The 22,834-nt window shown below is 45.4% G+C and overlaps 1 protein-coding gene across 1 annotated transcript; it reads right to left on the bottom strand.

Annotated features, from left to right (window-relative positions):
- Positions 1-437: 437 nt before the first annotated feature.
- LOC115145905 (G-protein coupled receptor 61-like) lies at positions 438-5,705 on the bottom strand. Its single transcript, XM_029687548.2, has 2 exons — positions 5,351-5,705; positions 438-3,803 (listed from the first exon to the last, which is right to left on the bottom strand). The coding sequence occupies exon 2, from the start codon at positions 3,600-3,602 to the stop codon at positions 2,223-2,225; it is 1,380 nt and encodes a 459-aa protein (XP_029543408.1). The 5' UTR covers positions 3,603-3,803; positions 5,351-5,705; the 3' UTR covers positions 438-2,222.
- Positions 5,706-22,834: the final 17,129 nt, after the last annotated feature.

The raw sequence follows: 22,834 nt of genomic DNA, 5'->3' as shown, positions 1-22,834 counted from the left end.
CTATGTAGATATTCCATTCAAAATCTGCCGTTTCCAGCTACAATAGTCATTTACAACATTAAGAATGTCTACGCTATATTTCTGATCAATTCAATGTTATTTTAATGGACAACAAATGTGTTTTTCTTTCAAAAACAAGGACATTTCTAAGTGACCCCAAACCTTTGAATGGCAATTGTTTGGATAACCTTATTTACTATTGTGTATTGATTTTTAGCTTACATTTCTTTCACACTTCATGCGATGCACATTGCAGAGAACATCGGAAGAAGAATTATCATTTAATTATCATAGTGAATTATTGTAATGTTTGTTCATGTGTCAATTAATTCCATAAGGGATGGCTTGCCAATTGGCAAATTTCACACAAAAATAACATTTCATTCATTCATTCATATTTGTTAAACCAATCAATAAACGATTAAGAAGCCAGAAACTAAATAAATAACTTTTATTCTGTACTCTTGCATAAACCATATATGTTTTAACAAGGCTGATACCTCAAATTGGCCAGTACTGTTTTGGACAGCTCAAACCATTCTAAATCCACTCACAATGTGACACCAGAGATAGCAGACGTGAAGGCGTTGTATCAAGTCTCTCAGACAAAGCCACGAGGACAGCTTTTGTCAGTCTGTCCTTGTCTAGCTGCAGAAGGAAAGCAACCCAGGGAGCATAGAGTTAAAAATATGTGGCATGACTTACACCATATCTTTTCTATGTGTACATTGTGTGCTGGACCTGAAAATGAAGTCAATATTGTATCTGAGGTAGAGAACTCTGAGGAGCTGCACTGTAAAATATAATTGATTTATTACATTCTCCAACCCGCTGCTCCACAGCTAATCAACACACATTGAAAAGACAGTTACTGTATTCCATTTGAATACACCATTGTATTTAGTTAATTAATCGCAAAAGATACAGTAATCAATAATACCTAATAATCTGTCAGGTTGTATCAAACATAAAACACAGCTACGTTTGTAAAACAGCAAATGTAAAAATCTAATTGTATAGAAATGTAATTTAGTGCATCAATTAACAAAAATACTCCTGCCTTAATTAACTGAACATCTGCCCGTGTCAATTTGAGGGGCACTGTACTATCTAAACGGTAGATAGATGAAAATAAATGTACTTTTCTGACAGGCCAGAAGTAGATCAGGATTAGTAAGGAAAATATTGCCTACATCCTAACTGTGGTCACAATAAACCTGGCCTGCTTATGGGAAAACACAGATGATGTGTTCAGGAAAAGCACCAGAGAGAGGGTGTATCTGCCCAGAGGTTTACCTATCAACAACAGAGGGCTGCCCCATAGTCCTTCTTACTTCCTCCGTGCCTCAACCTCACAACCAGGGCACAATTAAAGTACTGTAGCTCATTCATCATCTCTAAAAGTCCCAACTTTCAGTAGTTATATAGTGACCATTCACTCACTGTCTACTATACATCTGTTTAATTATATTTTACAGAGGTGAAGGGGTCAGGAATACTTACATATTTTCAGGCATGTCTTCCTGCACTCCAATATTGGTTTCTATATTCAACAGCTTATGTAAATAAGCTGTCATACATCAATTCTTCAAAAGTAATTGATCTACCAGTATCAGATATTGGACAAGTGTTTGGCTCAATGATGACTTCTGAAAGTCATAAAACCTGATATAGTTTAAAGTAGGCTGAACGAAAGAAAGACGGCTGACAGACTCTAACATCCCCTTTGCTTGTTTGGTTTGAAATCCCAAAAAGAAAATCTCAGAATATATAATACATCTGTATTAATAGCATACTGACACTATCAATGCATTGTGAAGTAAAAAAAGTAAAGAATTAAATCTCTAAAACAAATTCCCTAACAAACAACCCCAATATCGGCATCACTCACTGACCATATTAACCTGTCAGATACACTGCAGCTACAGTTGTGCCATTTGTCTTTCTCCCCAAAATGCCACAATCCACAGCAAATGATTTGTTGTATACTCTAATAGGAACATGATACAAATAATATAAATTCCATAGCATTGCAGCCTTTACAGAATGGAAAGTGAAGCTGCAAAATGCGATTCCCATTGAACAGCTTTTGATTGTTAAGAATAAAATGCTTTATGTTAATACTCCGTGACGTACTGTATACCAGTGTGGTTATGTTACTGTTGTAATTGTTATCCTGGTAACTTTTTGTGTTGATTTTTTACATAAAATAAATCCATAACCTAACTGTCCGATATGATATGGTTGTTTTTAATCTGGTGATGTTCAAGGAACTCTGAGGTCTCCTCTGCAATCTGTCCTGGGATGCGGAAGTCAATGGGTATAGGCTGTGGGGGCTGGGCCCGGGGCCGGCAGGCCTCTCCCTTGGGGCTAGAGGTGCTGTGGGAGTCCTGGGGATCCAGGTTGCAGCCAGTGCCCTGGAGGAACTGCAGGAAATTCTCCTCTATGGATCCCTCACGGCTGGGCAGTCGGTCCTCCTCTCCCGTTGCCTGGCGAAACAGGCAAGGCACATGCTTGCCCAGCTCCTCGCGGATCTGCCGGTTCAGACAGCCGTAGAAGAAGGGGTTGGAAGTGAAGCAAAAGTAGCCGATCCAGGTGACGACCTCCTCCAGGGGGACCAGCGTGGCTGGAGGGCTTGAGGCCAGAGCTGAGTACAGGTGAAAGGAGAAGTAGGGCAGCCAACAGCACAGGAACTGTCCTCCCACTGCTGCTAACACCGCTGCCGCCTTACCCCCTCCGAAGGCGCGGTGAGGAGTGTCGCGCCCCGCCCCTGTCCCCGAGCTGGTCACCATGGTGGAACGGCTGCTGAGCGACTCAGAGCGATGGCGGCGTGGCGTGTCCATCCAGGTCGGCAGGGGCCCATGGTGCATGGCCGCCACTCGCGCCACCTTGAACATGCTGCAGTACACTACCAGGATGACCATCAGTGGACACAGGAAGTACACCAGCGTGAACAGGACCATGAAGGCAACACGGTTTGACCCGCCCCCTGTCCAGTGCAAGGAGCATCGCCTGTGACCCTGAGCAGCAGAGGGTGAGGGTACACCTCCACCCCCTCCCCCAACTCCAGCACCCTCCAGAAGAGGAGTCCTTTCGCCCTGTAAGGCCCAGGCCAGCAGCGGCAGGACGGACATGGACAAAGCTTTGACCCATATCCCCACCAGCACTGAGGCCACGAGGCCCAGGGTCATCTTCACCTCGTAGCGCATGGGGTGGATGATGTAGTAGTAGCGCTCCACGTTGATGGCTGAGATGGAGAGGATGGCGGCGCTGACCAGGCACACGCTGAGGAAGAGGTAGCTCCGACACAGGGCCTCGCCAAAGAAGGCCCGGCCTGAGAGCATGCCCAGGGGCATCAGAACCAGGGCCGCCAGCAGGTCCACCAGGCACAGGTGGAAGACAAAGGCAAACTTACGTAGCTGTGGGGCCTTGGCGATGACAGCCATTATGGCCCCGTTGCCCACCACGGCCAGCAGGTCCATGAGCAGCATGGCGAGTAGCGCTATTGACTGGGACAGAGCTCCGCTCTCGGGTGACTCAGAGGACGAGGTGTTGGGCATGGGCAGTGGGAAGGGGAGGGAGGAGTTCCACAATGGCTCCATCGAATGGCGGGACAAGGCGGGCGGGGGGTGTCAATCACAGGCCCATCACCCATCCTTCACAGCCTGGGGCGGGGCCAGGAACCAGAGGCCCAGTCTGGGAGGAGGTCAGACAGCAGCAGCTCTATAGACAGGGGGTGAGATCCTGCGTCACCCTACGAAAAGTCAACTCCCCTCAACCTCCTCAGCAATGCAGGCCTTTTCCTAGGAACAGAGAAAAGCAGGATGAAGGACATTAGCTATTGCAGTTTGATTAAGCTGAACCGCGGTGCACCAGGCTATGGCCCGTGACGTGAATGGGCAAAGCACTGACGAAGGAGCGGCGTTTTCAAACCGAACAGTAATCCGCGCTACTCGTCATGTTGTCAAAAAGCAGCAGGATGCATCGTTCGGAAACATACAACATCTCTTTCCCATTAAATATATTTTCAATTTTCATTTGGAAGGCAGGTAAAGGGTTTTTATCAAAAGCAGTCACTTTTGCATGTGAAAACACATGAATCCTCTCAGACTCAACTCGAGCACACTCTCAGTCAACCTTAGCCACAAACACAGCCCTCAGCTGTGAAACCTGCTACTAAAACCTGGGGTGTTATCTTTAATCCAAACAGCTGCAAAATGTTCTGTTTTGCAACAAAAACTAGAGTTTCCATTGGACAAGTTTAGGGGGGGGACCTACCCCGAAACCAGGGCACAGGAGCTGGCACAGGAGCTCATGTGTCTCCATTTGTGATGCTGTTTCTTAGTTGTCCCACTATGCACATTATGCATTTTAAGAGTACACAACACTGAATAAATGTCTTTAGAATTACACTCTATCCTATGTATTCCTGCCCTTTTTCCTTTTTCCTCTTCATCCTCTTCCTTCCCATCTTCCTCACCCCCCGCTCCAATACAATGAGCAGTATGTTAGCATTGCTTTTCTTCCAGACTCTGTGATTCTCTTTTGTCAACAATATCACATTCAGTATAAGCCTGTATGTCTGCTCGTGAGCCACAGCAAACGCCAACACCTCATTGAAAAGAAAAGGGGTGTAAGATAATGCCATTAGACCTGCATGGCCTAGTCATTGTGGATTTTCCTCTGCCTGTACCGGGTTAGCCACTATGCTAACCTATTAGACACCAATTCTAGCCTCATTAGTCTCCCACACCAACTCTTCTCTGACTGCACTTATGCCCCCATGCAGCCCCTTAACACACAAAACACATACTTCCATTCCACCCTGCCCCTCCTGCTTCTTTCATCCAAATTGAAAGCTATCCACAGGTCACTGTGACTGTCCCTATCTCCCGTCTCAGCACCCAGTCTTTCACTCATCAATCAGAACAAATCAATTACATTCACAGTCTACAGGGACCAACCCCATGCCCAACATTACATAACAACCCCATGTTAATAACCCCATGTAACAACACCATGTTACAAGACTTGATCACATCATGTATTCTACATGCAAGGAGGATTAGAGAGAACTACAAGTAAAAAGACAGGAAGAGACAGAGAGACAGACAGAGACAGAGACAGAGACAGAGACATAGAGATCTATATTTATAGGGAGAGAGACAAAGAAAGACATAGAGAGAGACAGACAAAGACAGAGAGGGAGACAGAGAGACATAGTGATATATATTTATAGGGAGAGAGACAAAGAGGGAGACTGACAGAGACAGAAAGAGACACGGAGGGAGACAGAGAGTCAGAGAGAGACATAGAGACCGAAAGAGACATACAGAGATGCATAATGTACCTGGTTTTGGGCAGGTTTTGTGATGCTGTAGCCTGCTGTCTGTCCTGCTTTTGAGAATATAAAGCTGGCTGGTTAGTTCCCAGTTCTGGGTTGCATGGTAGACATCAGTCAGCAGCATGTATTGTGTATGATGCTGACTGCTGTTGAGGCACTCCCCTTCTTTATCAGAATGCTCCACTTCCCCTCCTCTGCCTTTGCCTCTTCCTTCTGTTATTTTCTGGATGGCTGTATCTGTTTTCAGAGTGATAGATTTATGGAGATGAAAGAGAAAAAAAGAGACAGAGTAAATGGTGTCTCCCTCCTCTTGCTGATGTAAACCGCGCATGCACACATACACACACACACAGGCTCACTCTCTCCCTCTGTCTTCAACACTCACACACAGTGACTGCAGAGCTGGAGAGTGAGGCAGAGGCATAGGACCAGAGCCACTCTCTCTGCTGTGTCTTAGTGCCCCGGTTGTCTTGGCTTTTGTTGTGTTACCTCTCTCTTGGTTTATTGATTCCATTCAAACACATCATTATAGCACAAACCCACACGCACCATAGATATTTAATCAACCTGTCTTGTGAAATATTTGTTCAATATTTACAAAGGGAAAGGGATTCTGTGTGGAGGCTGCTGTGTCCTTTCACATGGTGGTTTCAACTGAGACAAAGAGACATTGATTAGCTTAGGTCCTCAAGCTTAAGGCATCAGCAGCCATTCCATCCAGACCATCATACTGGTATAACACAGCAGCATTTGTCTCCTGTTGCCACAGTGATCTTCACTGAAATGAGGAAAAGTGGCTGATGAATGTTTTCATATGCACTCCTTCTCATTGCACTACCAAATCATCTCCACTCCAGTGTCTATGGGAGACAATGACATGGAAACCATGGAAGGCAATGCTTCTCATTGCACTACCAAATCATCTCCACTCCAGTGTCTATGGGAGACAATGACATGGAAACCATGGAAGGCAATGCTTCTCATTGCACTACCAAATCATCTCCACTCCAGTGTCTATGGGAGACAATGACATGGATGGAAGGCAATGCTTCTCATGCACTACCAAATCATCTCCACTCCAGTGTCATGGGAGACAATGACAAACCATGGAAGGCAATGCTTCTCATTGCACTACCAAATCATCTCCACTCCAGTGTCTATGGGAGACAATGACATGGAAACCATGGAAGGCAATGCTTCTCATTGCACTACCAAATCATCTCCACTCCAGTGTCTATGGGAGACAATGACATGGAAACCATGGAAGGCAATGCTTCTCATTGCACTACCAAATCATCTCCACTCCAGTGTCTATGGGAGACGATGACATGGAAACCATGGAAGGCAATGCTTCTCATTGCACTACCAAATCATCTCCACTCCAGTGTCTATGGGAGACAATGACATGGAAACCATGGAAGGCAATGCTTCTCAATTGCACTACCAAATCATCTCCACTCCAGTGTCTATGGGAGACAATGACATGGAAACCATGGAAGGCAATGCTTCTCAATGCTGTGAGTCTACAGCTGCTGCTGCTGTTGGGTTCTAAGTGCTTTTTATTTGTGTTTAAAAAAAAGGATGCAGAGAATTATTCGCATACATTTGCATTGTATGGAAGTCACATCCCAGTTTTCAACTCCCCTTAATTTGAATTTGCTAATTGAATTTGACTGGTATAATCATGGCCAGTCCATTGGTTAGATCATAATGAAATACATTGATATTACTTATGATTGCGCTTGTGTAAAGATTATGTGCTGCTGGGTTCAGAGTTTAGCTGCATTTCGTATGGGCCTACTTGAAAAGGCCCATATGCTGTGTCAGACGATGAAGAGAGATTTCAAAATAAGGCTGTGCTAGAAAAGTGTGTGAAGAAGAGAAAGTGTGCATATGTGTATGTGTGTGTGTTTGCGTGCCTGCTTGAGTGCATGCGTGTGTGCGGTGTGTACATGAGTGTGCCTTTGTGCATGTGTGTGCACGTTTACATGCATGTGTGTGTACCTTTGTGCATTCTTGTGTGTGTTTGTTTTGTGCGTGTGTCAGGTGTTGACTCATGACAGAAATAACTGATTATTGCCAGCCTGGGAGCACCAATCACTGCCACTGAAAATACAATGGTTTCCACGGCAACCTTGAAAATAGACTCCACATTCCCACTCAGAAGTAGCAATGGGCAGCGCGCTAACCCCACAGCGCCCACAGACAATAATAACCATCCATAAATACACCCATACAAATATCAACTGCGCTCATACAGTAAATACAATCTTGCAATCATATTTACCAAAACACAATTAGGGGAGAGTGGGGTACGTTAAGCCATGTAATTTTCATTCAGCATCACTCCATCAAGGGAAATATAGTATTATTTCTAACAAAAATATCTAGATATATTTCAAGATGTTGTGCATCCCTGGACATAATCAGAATTGTGTAAACGTTAAAGTTTTGAAAACATAACTTTGAAAAAACCAAACTTTTTAAAACCATGTCTATCTTTATTTCCCAAACACAATTCAACACAATCTCAATCACTTTTTTGTCTTTTAATCATTTTAAGTACCTTTTAACACAGGCTTAACACCTAACAAACACCTTTTTTAACGCTTCTAAAATAAGCAAGGCCCTGTTGTTACTTCATATCCCAGAGATAATGCCTTGCATTACACCTGGGAAGAAAACACTTCAATTTGCTCAACATGCCATTGGCTCAACCATTGGCTCAACATACTCCATGGCCATTGGTTCAACTTATTCCAATGCAAACATTTAGACTATATTGGCCCACACAGCTACAACAATGCACTTTCAAATCAAATCAAACTTTATTAGTCCCATGTGCCAAATACAACCTTACAGTGAAATGCTTACTTACAAGCCCCTAACCAACAATGCAGTTTAAAATAAATATGGATAAGAATAAGAAATAAAAGTAACAAGTAATTAAAGAGCACCAGTAAAATAACAACAGCGAGACTATTTATTTAACCAGGTTGGCAAGTTGAGAACAAGTTCTCATTTACAATTGCGACCTGGCCAAAGCAAAGCAGTTCGACACATACAACAACACAGAGTTACACATGGAGTAAAACAAACATACAGTCAATAATACAGTATAAACAAGTCTATATACAATGTGAGCAAGTGAGATAAGGGGGGTAAAGGCAAAAAAGGCCATGGTGGCGAAATAAATACAATATAGCAAGTCAAACACTGGAATGGTTGATTTGCAGTGGAAGAATGTGCAAAGTAGAAATAAAAATAATGGGGTGCAAAGGAGCGAAATAAATCAATAATAAAATACAGTAGGTAAATAGGTAGTTGTTTGGGCTAAATTATAGATGGACTATGTACAGGTGCAGTAATCTGTGAGCTGCTCTGACAGCTGGTGCTTAAAGCTAGTGAGGGAGATAAGTGTTTCCAGTTTCAGAGATTTTTGTAGTTCGTTCCAGTCATTGGCAGCAGAGAACAGCAGAGGCGGCCAAAGGAAGAATTGGTTTTGGGGGTGACCAGAGAGATATACCTGCTGGAGCACGTGCTACAGGTGGTTGCTGCTATGGTGACCAGCGAGCTGAGATAAGGGGGGACTTTACCTAACAGGGTCTTGTTGATGACCTGGAGCCAGTGGGTTTGGCGACAAGTATGAAGCGAGGGCCAGCCAACGAGAGAGTACAGGTCGCAGTGGTGGGTAGTATATGGGGCTTTGGTGACAAAACGGATGGCACTGTGATAGACTGCATCCAATTTATTAAGTAGGGTATTGGAGGCTATTTTGTAAATTACATCGCCGATGTCGAGGATTGATAGGATGGTCAGTTTTACAAGGGTATGTTTGGCAGCATGAGTGAAGGATGCTTTGTTACGAAATAGGAAGCCAATTCTAGATGTAACTTTGGATTGGAGATGTTTGATGTGAATCTGGAAGGAGAGTTTACAGTCTAACCAGACACCTAGGTATTTGTAGTTGTCCACATATTCTAAGTCAGAACCGTCTACAGTAGTGATGTTGGACAGACGGGCAGGTGCAGGCAGCGATCGGTTGAAGAGCAAGCATTTAGTTTTACTTGTATTTAAGAGCAATTGGAGGCCACGGAAGGAGAGTTGTATGGCATTGAAGCTCGCCTGGAGGGTTGTTAACACAGTGTCCAAAGAAGGTTCAGAAGTATACAGAATGGTGTCGTCTGCTTAGAGGTGGATCAGAGACTCACCAGCAGCAAGAGCGACATCATTGATGTATACAGAGAAGAGAGTCGGTCCAAGAATTGAACCCTGTGGCACCCCCATAGAGACTGCCAGAGGCCCGGACAACAGACCCTCCGATTTGACACACTGAACTCTATCAGAGAAGTAATTGGTGAACCAGGCGAGGCAATCATTTGAGAAACCAAGGCTGTCGAGTCTGCCTGATGAGGATGTGGTGATTGACAGAGTCGAAAGCCTTGGCCAGGTCAATGAATACAGCTGCACAGTATTGTTTTTTATTGATGGCGGTTATGATATAGTTTAGGACCTTGAGCGTAGCTGAGGTGCACCCATAACAGGCTCTGAAACCAGATTGCATAACGGAGAAGGTATGGTGGGATTCGAAATGGTCAGTAATCTCTTTGTTGACTTGGCTTTCGAAGATCTTAGAAAGGCAGGGTAGGATAGATATAGGTCTGTAGCAGTTTGGATCAAGAGTGTATGCCGCCTAGTGGAGGGTAAATGCCGTTTACCCACCTTTTTAAGAAAAATGCGACCGATAAATCAGAATTTACCCACCTTTTTTCTTTTTTTACCACTACATCACTGGCTACCGGTAGGCCTATTAGAAGTTCATGGTAATACACATTGTAGCCTGGTCTAGTAAGTTGAGCGTGTGTGTTAGGGTGAGCATCCTGTTTTTGCTATTGAGCAACAATCACTGATTAACATAAAGATTGCATGCTTAAACGGATGGATGCTAGAATATCGGGTTGAGGCACCTTGAACTTTGTGTTCAATTGCACTGCATGTGCTCTGCTAACAGAAGATTTCTGGCCTTTGTGTCCTACTGAAATCCTGGTTTTTGGAAACACAACAATAATTTACTTATAGAATCCTTATTCATTAAAATAGTCTAGATGTAGAGTATAATGTACATTTCAAGTCTTTATGTGAATGACCAGGTGGTGGCAGTGTCTTATAACTCTACAGAAGCTGTTCACTTATTACAGGAGAATGTTATGACAGTCTTTTAGAAGATCCAAAGGTCCGATAATGCAGATATTTACACATTTTTGACACTCATATGACCCAAACAGTCAGTTATTTCATACTATGTGTGTGTGTGTGTGTGTGTGTGTGTGTGTGTGTGTATATATATATAATATATAGCTGGGAATGTTATCAGTCAGGAAAACCAATCATTGCACTGAACATAACCTTACAAATGATCAAAAAGCACTCGATGAGTAATTTCATTTCTGTCTCATCTGCCATAAATTATTTTGTCTTTTCCAATAACATTAGCGGGATTCTGTGAACAACACACACACAGAGGGGCCAGCGGACCGTATTAATAAATGCATTAAACCTTTAAAGAAAGACAGCTTCCTGGATTGTTGGTAAGATATGTTTTATGAGTGATAACAAACCACGAAACAATTAAAGTGGATTCTATGACACCAATTGTGATACAGGATGCTGTGTGATGTTTGGTGTTGTATTCCCTTCGTATTACAAAGATTTTCATTTTGTTTTTGGTTTGTTTTTTTAGCATATTGTGATGCCATTTAAGAGGGAAAATTCATCTTGGCGTTTGTAGAAGAGCACTCTTACCAACCCAGTGATTCACTCTGCCACGCTGATCCTCAACACGGGGGCCCCCTCAGGGGTGGGTGGTTAGTCCCCTCCTGTATTCCCTGTCCACCCCAATACTGCATGGCCAAGCACGACTCCAACACCATCAAGTTTGCAGACACTACAACGGTGGTAGGCCTGATCACAGACAACGATGAGACAGCCTATAGGGAGGAGGTCAGAGACCTGCCAATGTGGTGCCGAGACAACAAGCTCTCTCTCAACGTGATCAAGACAAAGGAGATGATCGTGGACTACCGGAAAAGGAGGACCAAGCACGCCCCATTCTCAATGACTGGGCTGTAGTGGAGCAGGTTGAGAGCTTCAAATTCCTTGGTGTCCATATCACTAACAAACTATCATGGTCCAAACACACCAAGTGTCGCAAAGAGGGCACGATTAGAGCATCTGACTGGTTGCATCACCTCCTGGTATAGCAACTACTCAGCCTCCGACTGCAAAGGTGCTACAGAGGGTAGTGCTTACGGCCCAGTACATCACTGGGGCTAAGCTTCATGTCATCCTGGACCTCTATACTAGGTGGTGGCAGAGGAAGGCCCTAAAAATTGCCAAAGACTCCAGCCATCCTAGTCATAGACTGTTCCCTCTGCTTCCGCAACATTAAGTGGTACCGGAGCGCCAAGTCTAGGTCCAAAAGGCTTCTGAACAGCTTCTACCCCCAAGCCATAAGACTCCTGAACAGCTAATCCAATGGCTACCTGGACTATTTTGCATTGACCCCCCCCCCCCCTTTTTTTTACGCTGCTGCTACTCGCTGTTTATTATCTATTATCTATGCTTAGTCAATTTACCCCTACCTACATGTACGTATTACCTCGACTAACCTGTACCCCCGCATAGTGATTACTATTTGATTTGTATGGGTTTAGGGAGCATACCACTCAGCCAGCCCAGCCTTGAAAGGCTGCACAGTAATAAGCACCTCGGAGTGACAGGGAACCTTTCTTCAGAGAACAAGGAGAGAGACGTGACTTAGAAACGTGCAGAGGGAGTGTGTGAGAGAGAGAGAGAGAGAGAGGCTGCTTTTTACTCTCCTCAGATATTTTTCTTATAAAAATTTTATATTTACATGTACTTCAAAACATCTAAAGTTACAAACTGATAAACCATACCATGAAGTAAGTAACTTGAAATTGGAAATAACAGATGCTCTTTCTTCAGACAATAAAGAATCTCTGGACACAAGACTCAAGAGCACTGTGAGAAGAGGCTAAAGGAAATACAGTTGACTTTTTCCACATTTTGTTATGTTACAACCTTGTTCTAATTTTTTTTTTTTATCTCATCAATCAACACACAATACCCCATAATGACAAAGCAAAAACAATTTTTTGCTAATTTATTACAAATACAAAACGGAAATCCCATTTTCACAGGTATTCAGACCCTTTTGTTACGCGGAGCGGAGCAGGTGAACCCAAGAGCAGACTCAGACGAGGAGACTGGGATAAGGTAACCAAGGTATTTATTGAAAAACAGGGGTGCAGTTGGGGTGCAGGCCATGGAAAGCTTGGGCAGGTTGCAGGGAGCCAGGTGCTGGAGCTGGAGCGACGGGAGTTGGGGCTGGGTAAGCAGGTCCGGAGAGGAATCCAATGAAGCAGTAAGAGTGGGGGGGTCCAGGAAAGGGTAGCAAGACTGATGAAACGTGGGACTGGAGACAGGGACCAGAGTCAGAACGGACAGAACTGTAGCGGAGAGGAAAACAGCATCAGGCAAGGGACAACATGCACAACACAAAAACAGGATCTATTCAGGAACAAACGGCTAAAAACGCAGACTGACTGAGCAGAGGTTATGATCTGGCAGCGTGGAAGTGGCAGGGCTGAGTATTTTAAGAGGGCTTGATTATGGAACAAATTGCAGCTGGTGGGGATCTGGTCTGCCTCCAGCACACACACACACAAACACACACACACACACACACACACACACACACACACACACACACACACACACACACACACACACACACACACACACACACAGAGGGAGAGAGCACTGGGGGAGCGGCGACAGGTTATGGAGACACAGGATGAGCAGTAGAGGGCGTGGCAGGCACAGATGTAACAGTTCCCCCCCCACCCCTCAGGCCCGTATCCCTCCCAGTCCACCAGGTATTGCCAGCCGCAACCCTGACGGCGCACGTCCAGAAGCTGCCGGACAGTATAGGCAGGATGGTCATTGATAAGCCGACGGGGGGGAGGAGCTGCTGCAGTAAGAGACGGGACTGGAACTGACAAGTTTGATCAGGGAAGGTAGGGTGGATCTTGAGAGAGGCTGGGAGTTTCAGGTGCACAGCAGAGGGGTTAATGACACAATCAATTTCAAAGGGACCAATGAATCGGGGGGAAAGTTTTTTAGAAGCCACCTTTAATGGCAGGTCCTTTGATGAGAAGCCTGGAGTGTGGAGCCTGGAGCTGAGGCACGGCGATGGTTGGCTTAGGACTGTGTCCTGGCGGAGGCACAAAGAAGAGCAGCTTGCCTTCCTCCAGGTGCGATGACAATGGTGCATATGGTCATAGTCTGAGGGAACCGCCACCTCGACCTCTTGGGTGGGGAACAAGGGGGGTTGATAACCCAGAGCACACTCGAAGGGTGACATAACTTCCGAGGCGTTGGTGAGGGTTTTGTGGGTATATTCCACCCAGGGTAGCTGAGCACTCCAGTAGGAGGGTTAGCCGAAGTCACGCAGCGTAGGGCAGTCTCCATCTCTTGGTTGGGGGTGATATCCAGATGAAAGACTGACATTGATACCCAGTGCTGAACAAAAGGATCTCCATACCTGGGATGTAAACGTGGGTCCTCTGTCAGAAACGATGTCAGTAGGAATGCCATGCAGATGAAACACATGGGACACCAGCAGATCCGCAGTCTCCCTGGAGGACGGAAGCTTGGAGAGGGGAATGAAGTGAGCTGCTTTGGAAAATCTGTCAATTATGGTGAGGATGACTGAGTTACCGTTAGATAGGGGAAGGCTTGTGACAAAGTCCAGAGCTATGTGTGACCAGAGGCGACTGGGTATGAGAAGAGGGTGAAGCAGGCCAGAAACAGGTTAAGTGGAGGTCTTATTCTGGGCACAGACTGAGCAGGCTGAGACAAACTCCCGGATATTTTTCTCCATGGTGGACCACCAAAAGCGCTGATGCAGGAAGGCGAGGGTCTGTTCATACCCGGGTGACAGGTGAGATGAGTAGAATGGGCCTACTGAAGAACATCAGAGCGAACTGAATCTGGAACAAACCTGGGTCGGGCTGGTTGTGCTGAGCCTGGCAAATACGGGACTCGATCTCCCAGGAGTCGGTGGCAATGATGTAGATGGATGGCACAATGGTATCTGGCTCAGAACCAGTGTTGTTGGTGGTGAACTGGCGGGAGAGGGCGTCAGGCTTGGTATTCCTAGAACCAGGGCGATAAGTGAGTGTGAAGTTGAATCTTCTGAAGAACAATGCCCACCTGGCTTGCTGGGAATTCAGTCGCTTGGCAGTCTGGATGTAGCACAGGTTTTTGTGGTCCGTCCACACGATGAAGGGGAGAATAGAACCCTCCAGCCAGTGACGCCATTCCTCAAGAGCTAGCTTCACTGCCACGAGTTCCCGGTTACCGATGTCAAAATTTCTCTGCAGGTGAAAGCTTACGGGAAAAGAATGCACATGGGTGGAGTTTCTGATCAGAGGAGGGACGTTGAGACAGAACAGCACCTACCCCGGTGTCGGGTGTTTCCACCTCCACGATGAACTGGAGTTCTGGGTCTGGCTGGGTGAGGATCGGAGCTGAAGTGAAGTGATGCTTGAGTTCCAGGAAGCTGCCTCTGACTCAGGGGTCTAGTGGAATGGAGTGGAGGTGGAGGTGAGAGTGGTGAGAGGTGCTGCCAGATGGCTGTAATTGGAACTCATATTTTTCAGCTTTAACAAAAAGCTCATTCTCCAAAAGCCATTGGAGAACTTGGCGAATGTGTTGCTGGTGAGCCTCCGAGTCCTTAGAAAAAATCTGAATGTCATCCACATAGACAAAAACAAAGCGTCCAATCACATCCCTCAATACATCATTGACTAGGCTCTTGAAAACAGCAGGGGCATTAGTGAGACCAAAAGGCATGACCAAATACTGAAAGTGTCCAAGTGGTGTGTTGAATGCTGTTTTCCACTCATCCCCCTCTCTGATGCAGACAAGGTGGTAGGCATTCTGGAGGTTGAGTATGGTGAACATCGTGGCACCATGGAGGAGGCAAAAGCAGAACTGATGAGTGGCAAGGGATACTTGTTCTTCACAGTGATGTTATTCAGCCCACGGAAGTCTATGCACGGCCTCAGCAACCCATATTTTTCTTAACAAAGAAGGTGATGTGGTAGGTGCTGGAGCGAGGGGAGTTGGGGCTGGCTAAGCAGGTCCGGAGAGGAATCAAAGGAAGCAGTAGAGAATGGGTCCAGGAAAGGGTAGCAGCGTGGGACTGGTGATAGGGACCAGAGTGGACAGAACTGTAGCGGAGAGGAAAACAGTGTCAGGCAAGGGAAAACAGGCACAACACGAAAACACGATCTATGCAGGAACAAACAGCTAAAAACGCAGATTGACTGAGCAGAGGTCACAAACTATCAGGGCTGAGTATTTGTAGATGTCTTGATTATGGAACAGGTTGCAGCTGGTGGGGATCTGCTCTGCCTCCAGCACACATGTATCCGCCCACACAATCACACACACACACACACACACACACACACACACACACACACACACACACGAGCGAAAGAGGGAGAGAGCACTGTGGGAGTAGCGGCAGGTTAGCGAGACACAGGATGAGCAGTAGAGAGTGTGGCAGGCGTAGATGTAACACTTTACTCAGTACTTTGTTGAAGCACCTTTGGCAGCGATTACAGCGTAGAGTCTTCTTGGGTATGGCGATACAAGCTTGAAACGCCTGTATTTGGGGAGTTCCTCTCATTCTTCTCTGCAGATTATCTCAAGCTCTGTCAGGTTGGACAGGGAGCGTCGCTGCACAGCTATTTTCAGGTCTCTCCAGAAATGTTCGATCGGGTTCAAGTCCGGGCTCTGGCTGGGCCACTCAAGGACACTCAGAGACTTGTCCTGAAGCCACTCCTGTGTTGTCTTGGCTGTGTGCTTAGCGTTGTTGTCCTGTTGGAAGGTGAACCTTCGCCCCAGTCTGAAGACCTGAGTTTTCATCAAGGATCTCTCTGTACTTTTCTTCATTGGGAGGCTCACAGGGAGTTTGGTATCAAGAGTACTCCACCAGTTATATACAGTATTTTTCAACTCAATACTTCTTGTATTCGCCTCACACATTTAAAAAAAACATAAACATCTCTCTGCCTCATGACAAAATGTGTATAATTGCAGGCAACTTGCTTGAAAACTGCAAAATGTTCTCTCTGATGCCAAGAGATAGGCCTTTAAAATGTTATTTGCCAGGGCTCAGGACTTGGTTCGTCGAGCCATGCAATGCTAAAGTCATAGTAGAACTCTTTATATTCTATTTTTTTATCACATTTGAGTTGTGTTCTGATTGAGGGGGTCCCTGATGAATTTGCTATCACAAAAGGGGTCCCCGGCCTGAAAAAGTTTGAGGACCCCTAAACTAGATAATAAACTGAGGACCCTTCTTAGGACTCAATTAAATCAAGCTCGTAATGCAGTAGTTACCTGGATATAAAAATATGATCAAATTGGATATAATACAATTATATAATCATATATATATATTTCATAACGGAAGGGGTACTGTAGAAATAGTACATACAGTGCCTTGCAAAAGCACTCATCCCCTTTGGCGTTTTTCCTATTTTGTTGCATTGCAATCTGTAATTTAAATGTATTTTTGTTTGGATATCATGTAATGAACATATATAAAGGAGTCCAAATTGGTGAAGTTAATTTTTTTTTAAACAACTTGTTTTCAAATTATTATTATTTTTTTAAACACAGAAAAGAGGTGCGTGCGTATATATATATATATGCAACCAGGTAAGGTTGGGCAGGCTCGGTGCTCAAGAGCTCCAGTGCGCCTGCACGGTCCGGTCTATCCAGTGCCACCTCCATGCACCAGCCCTCTGGTGGCAGCCCCCCGCACCAGGTTGTCTCTCCGTTTTCTGCCTATAGGGTCTCCCGCCTGTCCAGCGCTGCTAGAGCCTTTCTCCTCTCCAGTGCTGCCAGAGCCTCCCGTCTGTCCAGAGCTGCTAGAGTCTCCCGTCTGTCCTGAGCTGCCAGAGTCTCCCGTCTGTCCTGAGCTGCTAGAGTCTCCCGTCTGTCCAGGAGCTGCCAGAGCCGTCAGTCAGCCAGGAGCTGCCAGAGCCGCCAGCCAGCCAGGAGCTGCCAGAGCCGCAAGCCAGCCAGGAGCTGCCAGAGCCTCAAGCCAGCCAGGAGCTGCCAGAGCCGCCAGCCAGCCAGGAGCTGCCAGAGCCGTCAGCCAGCCAGGAGCTGCCAGAGCCGCCAGCCAGCCAGGAGCTGCCAGAGCCGTCAGCCAGCCAGGAGCTGCCAGAGCCGCCAGCCAGCCAGGAGCTGCCAGAGCCGTCAGCCAACCAGGAGCTGCCAGAGCCGCCAGCCAGCCAGGAGCTGCCAGAGCCGTCAGTCAGCCAGGCGATGCCAGAATCGACCTTCACTCCGGAGCTGCCGGAGTCCCCTGCCTGTCCGGCGCTGCCGGAGGCGTCCTTCACTCCAGTGCTGCCGGAGTCTCCCGCCGTTCCGGTGCTGCCGGAGTCTCCCGCCTATTCGGGACCCATTTCTAGGGTCCCCAGTCCAAGGTCGTGGCGAGGGTCGCCGCTTTAAAGAGGCCACGGAGGCGGGCGAAGAGGCGCACTAGAACTATGGTGAAGTGGGGTCCACGTCCCGCGCCAGAACCGCCCCCACACCTTGGGGGGGGGGGGGGTACTGTCACATTCTGACCTTTATTTCCTTTGTTTTGTCTTTATTTAGTATGGTCAGGGCGTGAGTTGGGGTGGGCAGTCTATGTTTGTGTTTCTATGTTTTTTCTATTTCTGTGTTTGGCCTGATATGGTTCTCAATCAGATGCAGCTGTTTATCGTTGTCCCTGATTGAGAACCATATTTAGGTAGCCTGGGTATCACTGTTGGTTTGTGGGTGTTTGTTTCCGTGTGAGTGTTTTTCGCCACACGGTACTGTTTCGGTGTGGTTTATTTCACGTTATCGTTTATTGTTTTGTATTTCAGTGCTTTTCTTATTAAAATCGTCATGAACACTTACCACGCTGCATCTTGGTCCGATCCTTACTCCTCTTCAGACGAGGAGGAGGAAATCTGCCTTTACAATGGCCTAGTCAAAGCCCAGACCTCAGTCCAATTGAGAATCTGTGGTATGACTTAAAGATTGCTGTACACCAGTAGAACCCATCCAACTTGAAGGAGCTGGAGCAGTTTTGCCTTGAAGAATGGGCAAAAATCCCAGTGGCTAGATGTGCCAAGCTTATAGAGACATACCCCAAGAGACTTGCAGCTGTGATTGCTGCAAAAGGTGGCTCTACAAAGTATTGACTTTGGGGGGGGATTAGTTATGCACACTCAAGTTTTCTGTTTTTTGTCTTATTTCTTGTTTGTTTCACAATAAAAAATATTTTGCATCTTCAAAGGGGTAGGCATGTTGTGTAAATCAAATGATACAAACCCCCCAAAAATCTATTTTAATTCCAGGTTGTAAGAAAACAAAATAGGAAAAATGCCAAGGTGGTGAAAACTTTCACATGGCACTGTAAATCTAAAATAGTACCTAAAACCTGCTAAAACACCTTGATACCCTTGAACAATGATGAGTGTTAGCAGCAGAGCAGTGTTCTCAGACTTCTCATTTGGCTGATGGGAGTACTGGGCAGGGAGATGCATTTCCCTGCTCACCTGCCCTCCATCACCGCCACCAACCCAGCCAGCCTCATTCATCAGGACTCCAGGACTCGTGTGACTTGTGTGCCCCTCCCTCCGCCATGCTGCTGCCAATACAAACCACAGGACAGGGTCAACACTCTGACACCCCTACCTGACACACCTTATATCCCTCCAAAATAACGCACCCCCATGTCCCATTGGGTGACTGACTGTTGTCAAGCAATGCAGGTGTAGAAGCACGGTGGCTAGGAAAAACCCCCTTGAAAGGCCAAAACCTAGGAAGAAACCTAGAGAGGAACCAGGCTATATGGGGTGGCCAGTCCTCTTCTGGCTGTGCCGGGTGGAGATTATAACAGAACATGGCCAAGATGTTCAAATGTTCATAAATGACCAACATGGTCAAATAATAATAATCACAGGCAGAACAGTTGAAACTGGCGCAGCAGCACGGCCAGGTGGACTGGGGACAGCAAGGAGTGATCATGCCAGTTAGTCCTGAGGCATGGTCCTAGGGCTCAGGTCCTCCGAGAGAGAGAAAGAAAGAGAGAATTAGAGAGAGCATACTTAAATTCACACAGGACACCGGATAGGACAGGAGAAGTACTCCAGATATAACCCTAACTGACCCTAGCCCCCGGACACACAAACTACTGCAGCATAAATACTGGAGGCTGAGACAGGAGGGGTCAGGAGACAGTAAGAGGTGGTACAGTAAGAGGTGTGTTTCATTACCAGGGTAATGCTGTGGCTCCAAACAACAGCCTTGGTCACAGAATTCTTAACTAGCGGACTGATGTTCAATCTGACGCCCAATCGCATTCTTTCTACATAACTTTAATGTGGTTTTATTCAAATGTATTGTGTTTAATTAACCGGTTAAGAATATGTCATTCGCAGCGTAGAGGTTCCTAGGGGTCCCAGAGGTTATTGATAGATTTACCTTTCCCTTGTCATCCAGTTAATGACTGTTATCAGTACAATAACTCAATGTATTGTGACTGCCATGTGACGGTGAGACGGAAAGAGAGAAGGTCATTTTGTGTCCCGGTCTCTGGTCCTACTATTACTCTGACAGTCAGTCAGAGTTAATTACTGCTATTAGAGGAGCCATACATCTTACAGTTTCATCCAGGGAGCTGCAGCTGCACCCGGGTTGTATCGCAGTAATGGGATGGGCAAGGTCAGGGTTTCATGTAAAATTGATACACTGCACGTATTAGACAGCAATGGGAGAGGAGTAGGCTGTAAACCTTTTACAGTATCTGCCATAATCAGATGTGTGCTCTCATAAAGCTGTGTGAGAAGAGAGGCTACTGCATAGACTTGTAAAACCAGAGTGACCTAACCCTTCCTTTTAAATTTACTGAACAATCAATGTGGCACTCCTCCTTCCCACAATGCAATGCGGTCCTTGTGTAATGTGAGTGAGGGTGACCAATCATTCCTCCTTGAGCTCAGAACAGTGTGTAATAAACACACATATACATTGGGGCAAAAAAGTATTTAGTTAGCCACCAATTGTGCAAGTTCTCCCACTTAAAAAGATGACAGAGGCCTGTAATTTTCATCATAGGTACACTTCAACTATGACAGACAAATTGAAAAAAAAATATCCAGAAAATCACATTGTAGGATTTTTAATTAATTAATTTTCAAATTATGGTGGAAAATAAGTATTTGGTCAATAAGAAAAGTTTATCTCAATACTTTCTTATATACCCTTTGTTGGCAATGACAGAGGTCAAACGTTTTCTGTAAGTCTTCACAAGGTTTTCACACACTGTTGCTGGTATTTTGGCCCATTCCTCTATGCAGATCTCCTCTAGAGCAGTGATGTTTTGGGGCTGTTGCTGGGCAACACGGACTTTCAACTCCCTCCAAAGATGTTCTATGGGGTTGAGATCTGGAGACTGGCTAGGCCACTCCAGGACCTTGAAATGCTTCTTACGAAGCCACTCCTTCGTTGCCCGGGCGGTGTGTTTGGGATCATTGTCATGCTGAAAGACCCAGCCACGTTTCATCTTCAATGCCCTTGCTGATGGAAGGAGGTTTTCACTCAAAATCTCACGATACATGGCCCCATTTATTCTTTCCTTTACACGGATCAGTCGTCCTGGTCCCTTTGCAGAAAAACAGCCCCAAAGCATGATGTTTCCACCCCCATGCTTCACAGTAGGTATGGTGTTCTTTGGATGCAACTCAGCATTCTTTGTCCTCCAAACATGACGAGTTGAGTTTTTACCAAAAAGTTATATTTTGGTTTCATCTGACCATATGACATTCTCCTAATCTTCTTCTGGATCATCCAAATGCTCTCTAGCAAACTTCAGACGGGCCTGGACATGTACTGGCTTAAGCAGGGGGACACGTCTGGCACTGCAGGATTTGAGTCCCTGGCGGCGTAGTGTGTTACTGATGGTAGGCTTTGTTACTTTGGTCCCAGCTCTCTGCAGGTCATTCACTAGGTCCCCCCGTGTGGTTCTGGGATTTTTGCTCACCGTTCTTGTGATCATTTTGACCCCACGGGGTGAGATCTTGCGTGGAGCCCCAGATCGAGGGAGATTATCAGTGGTCTTGTATGTCTTCCATTTCCTAATAATTGCTCCCACAGTCGATTTCTTCAAACCAAGCTGCTTACCTATTGCAGCTTCAGTCTTCCCAGCCTGGTGCAGGTCTACAATTTTGTTTCTGGTGTCCTTTGACAGTTCTTTGGTCTTGGCCATAGTGGAGTTTGGAGTGTGACTGTTTGCGGTTGTGGACAGGTGTATTTTATACTGATAACAAGTTCAAACAGGTGCCATTAATGCAGGTAACGAGTGGAGGACAGAGGAGCCTCTTAAAGAAGAAGTTACAGGTCTGTGAGAGCCAGAAATCTTGCTTGTTTGTAGGTGACCAAATAATTATTTTCCACCATAATTTGCTAATAAATTCATAAAAAATCCTACAATGTGATTTTCTGGATTTCTTTTCCCTCATTTTGTCTGTCATAATTGAAGTGTACCTATGATGAAAATTACAGGCCTCTCTCATCTTTTTAAGTGGGAGAACTTGCACAATTGGTGGCTGACTAAATACTTTTTTGCCCCACTGTACCTCCCACATGTGAAGACTCACAAAGTACCCACTGGGCACAGATGTCACATCAACATCTAGTTTTTATTTACATTTGGTTGGGTTGTCAACTAACGTGAATTCAACCTGAAATCAACAAAACATTTCACCATGTGATTGGAATAGGTTAAAAGCTGGGTGAAAAAAAGACTAAATTCCTTTACGGTGATGACTTTAAAGAAAAATCCAAGCAGTTTTCAATGTCATCACATTACATTTTTGTTGTTGAAATGATGTGGAAACAATATCGATTCAATATGTTTTTGCCCACTGGGTATACACAATGTGGGCATTCAAACACATGCAAAGCAAAATTAAACAACAGAGAAAAAACAATATTCATCAAACAAAAAACAACAACATTATTCCAGGGGGAATATCTCTAGCAAAATTCTAGTTGCAGATTCAGTTGCAATATATTCTATATTTCGAGACCTTGGGACTATATGGTTCTATCTGAAATATTTATAAAATAAATTAGTTAGTCATAGTGTATCTTTATTTTAGGTGGTTCTTCATATGTCTGTGAGTTAGACATTTGAAAAAAGAAATTACTAGAAAGTTCTATCTCCATAAATCCGTTTAAACTTGGCGCTAAAAGGTTCTATCTGCAATCCAATCACAAGCCTGAACAAATACAGACCGACCAATCAGAACCAGTCTTTGCCATCTCCCTCTAAGTATGGTCTAG

Source organism: Oncorhynchus nerka, linkage group LG2, assembly GCF_034236695.1.
Source record: "Oncorhynchus nerka isolate Pitt River linkage group LG2, Oner_Uvic_2.0, whole genome shotgun sequence".
NCBI classification, from domain to species: domain Eukaryota; kingdom Metazoa; phylum Chordata; class Actinopteri; order Salmoniformes; family Salmonidae; genus Oncorhynchus; species Oncorhynchus nerka.
Note: the sequence above shows the minus strand (reverse complement) of the source record. Positions and strands in the feature narration are given on the sequence as shown.

Bases quoted from the DNA above. Each gene is read 5' to 3' on its own strand.
- LOC115145905 (XM_029687548.2), bottom strand. From the start codon at position 3,602: ATGGAGCCATTGTGGAACTCCTCCCTCCCCTTCCCACTGCCCATGCCC.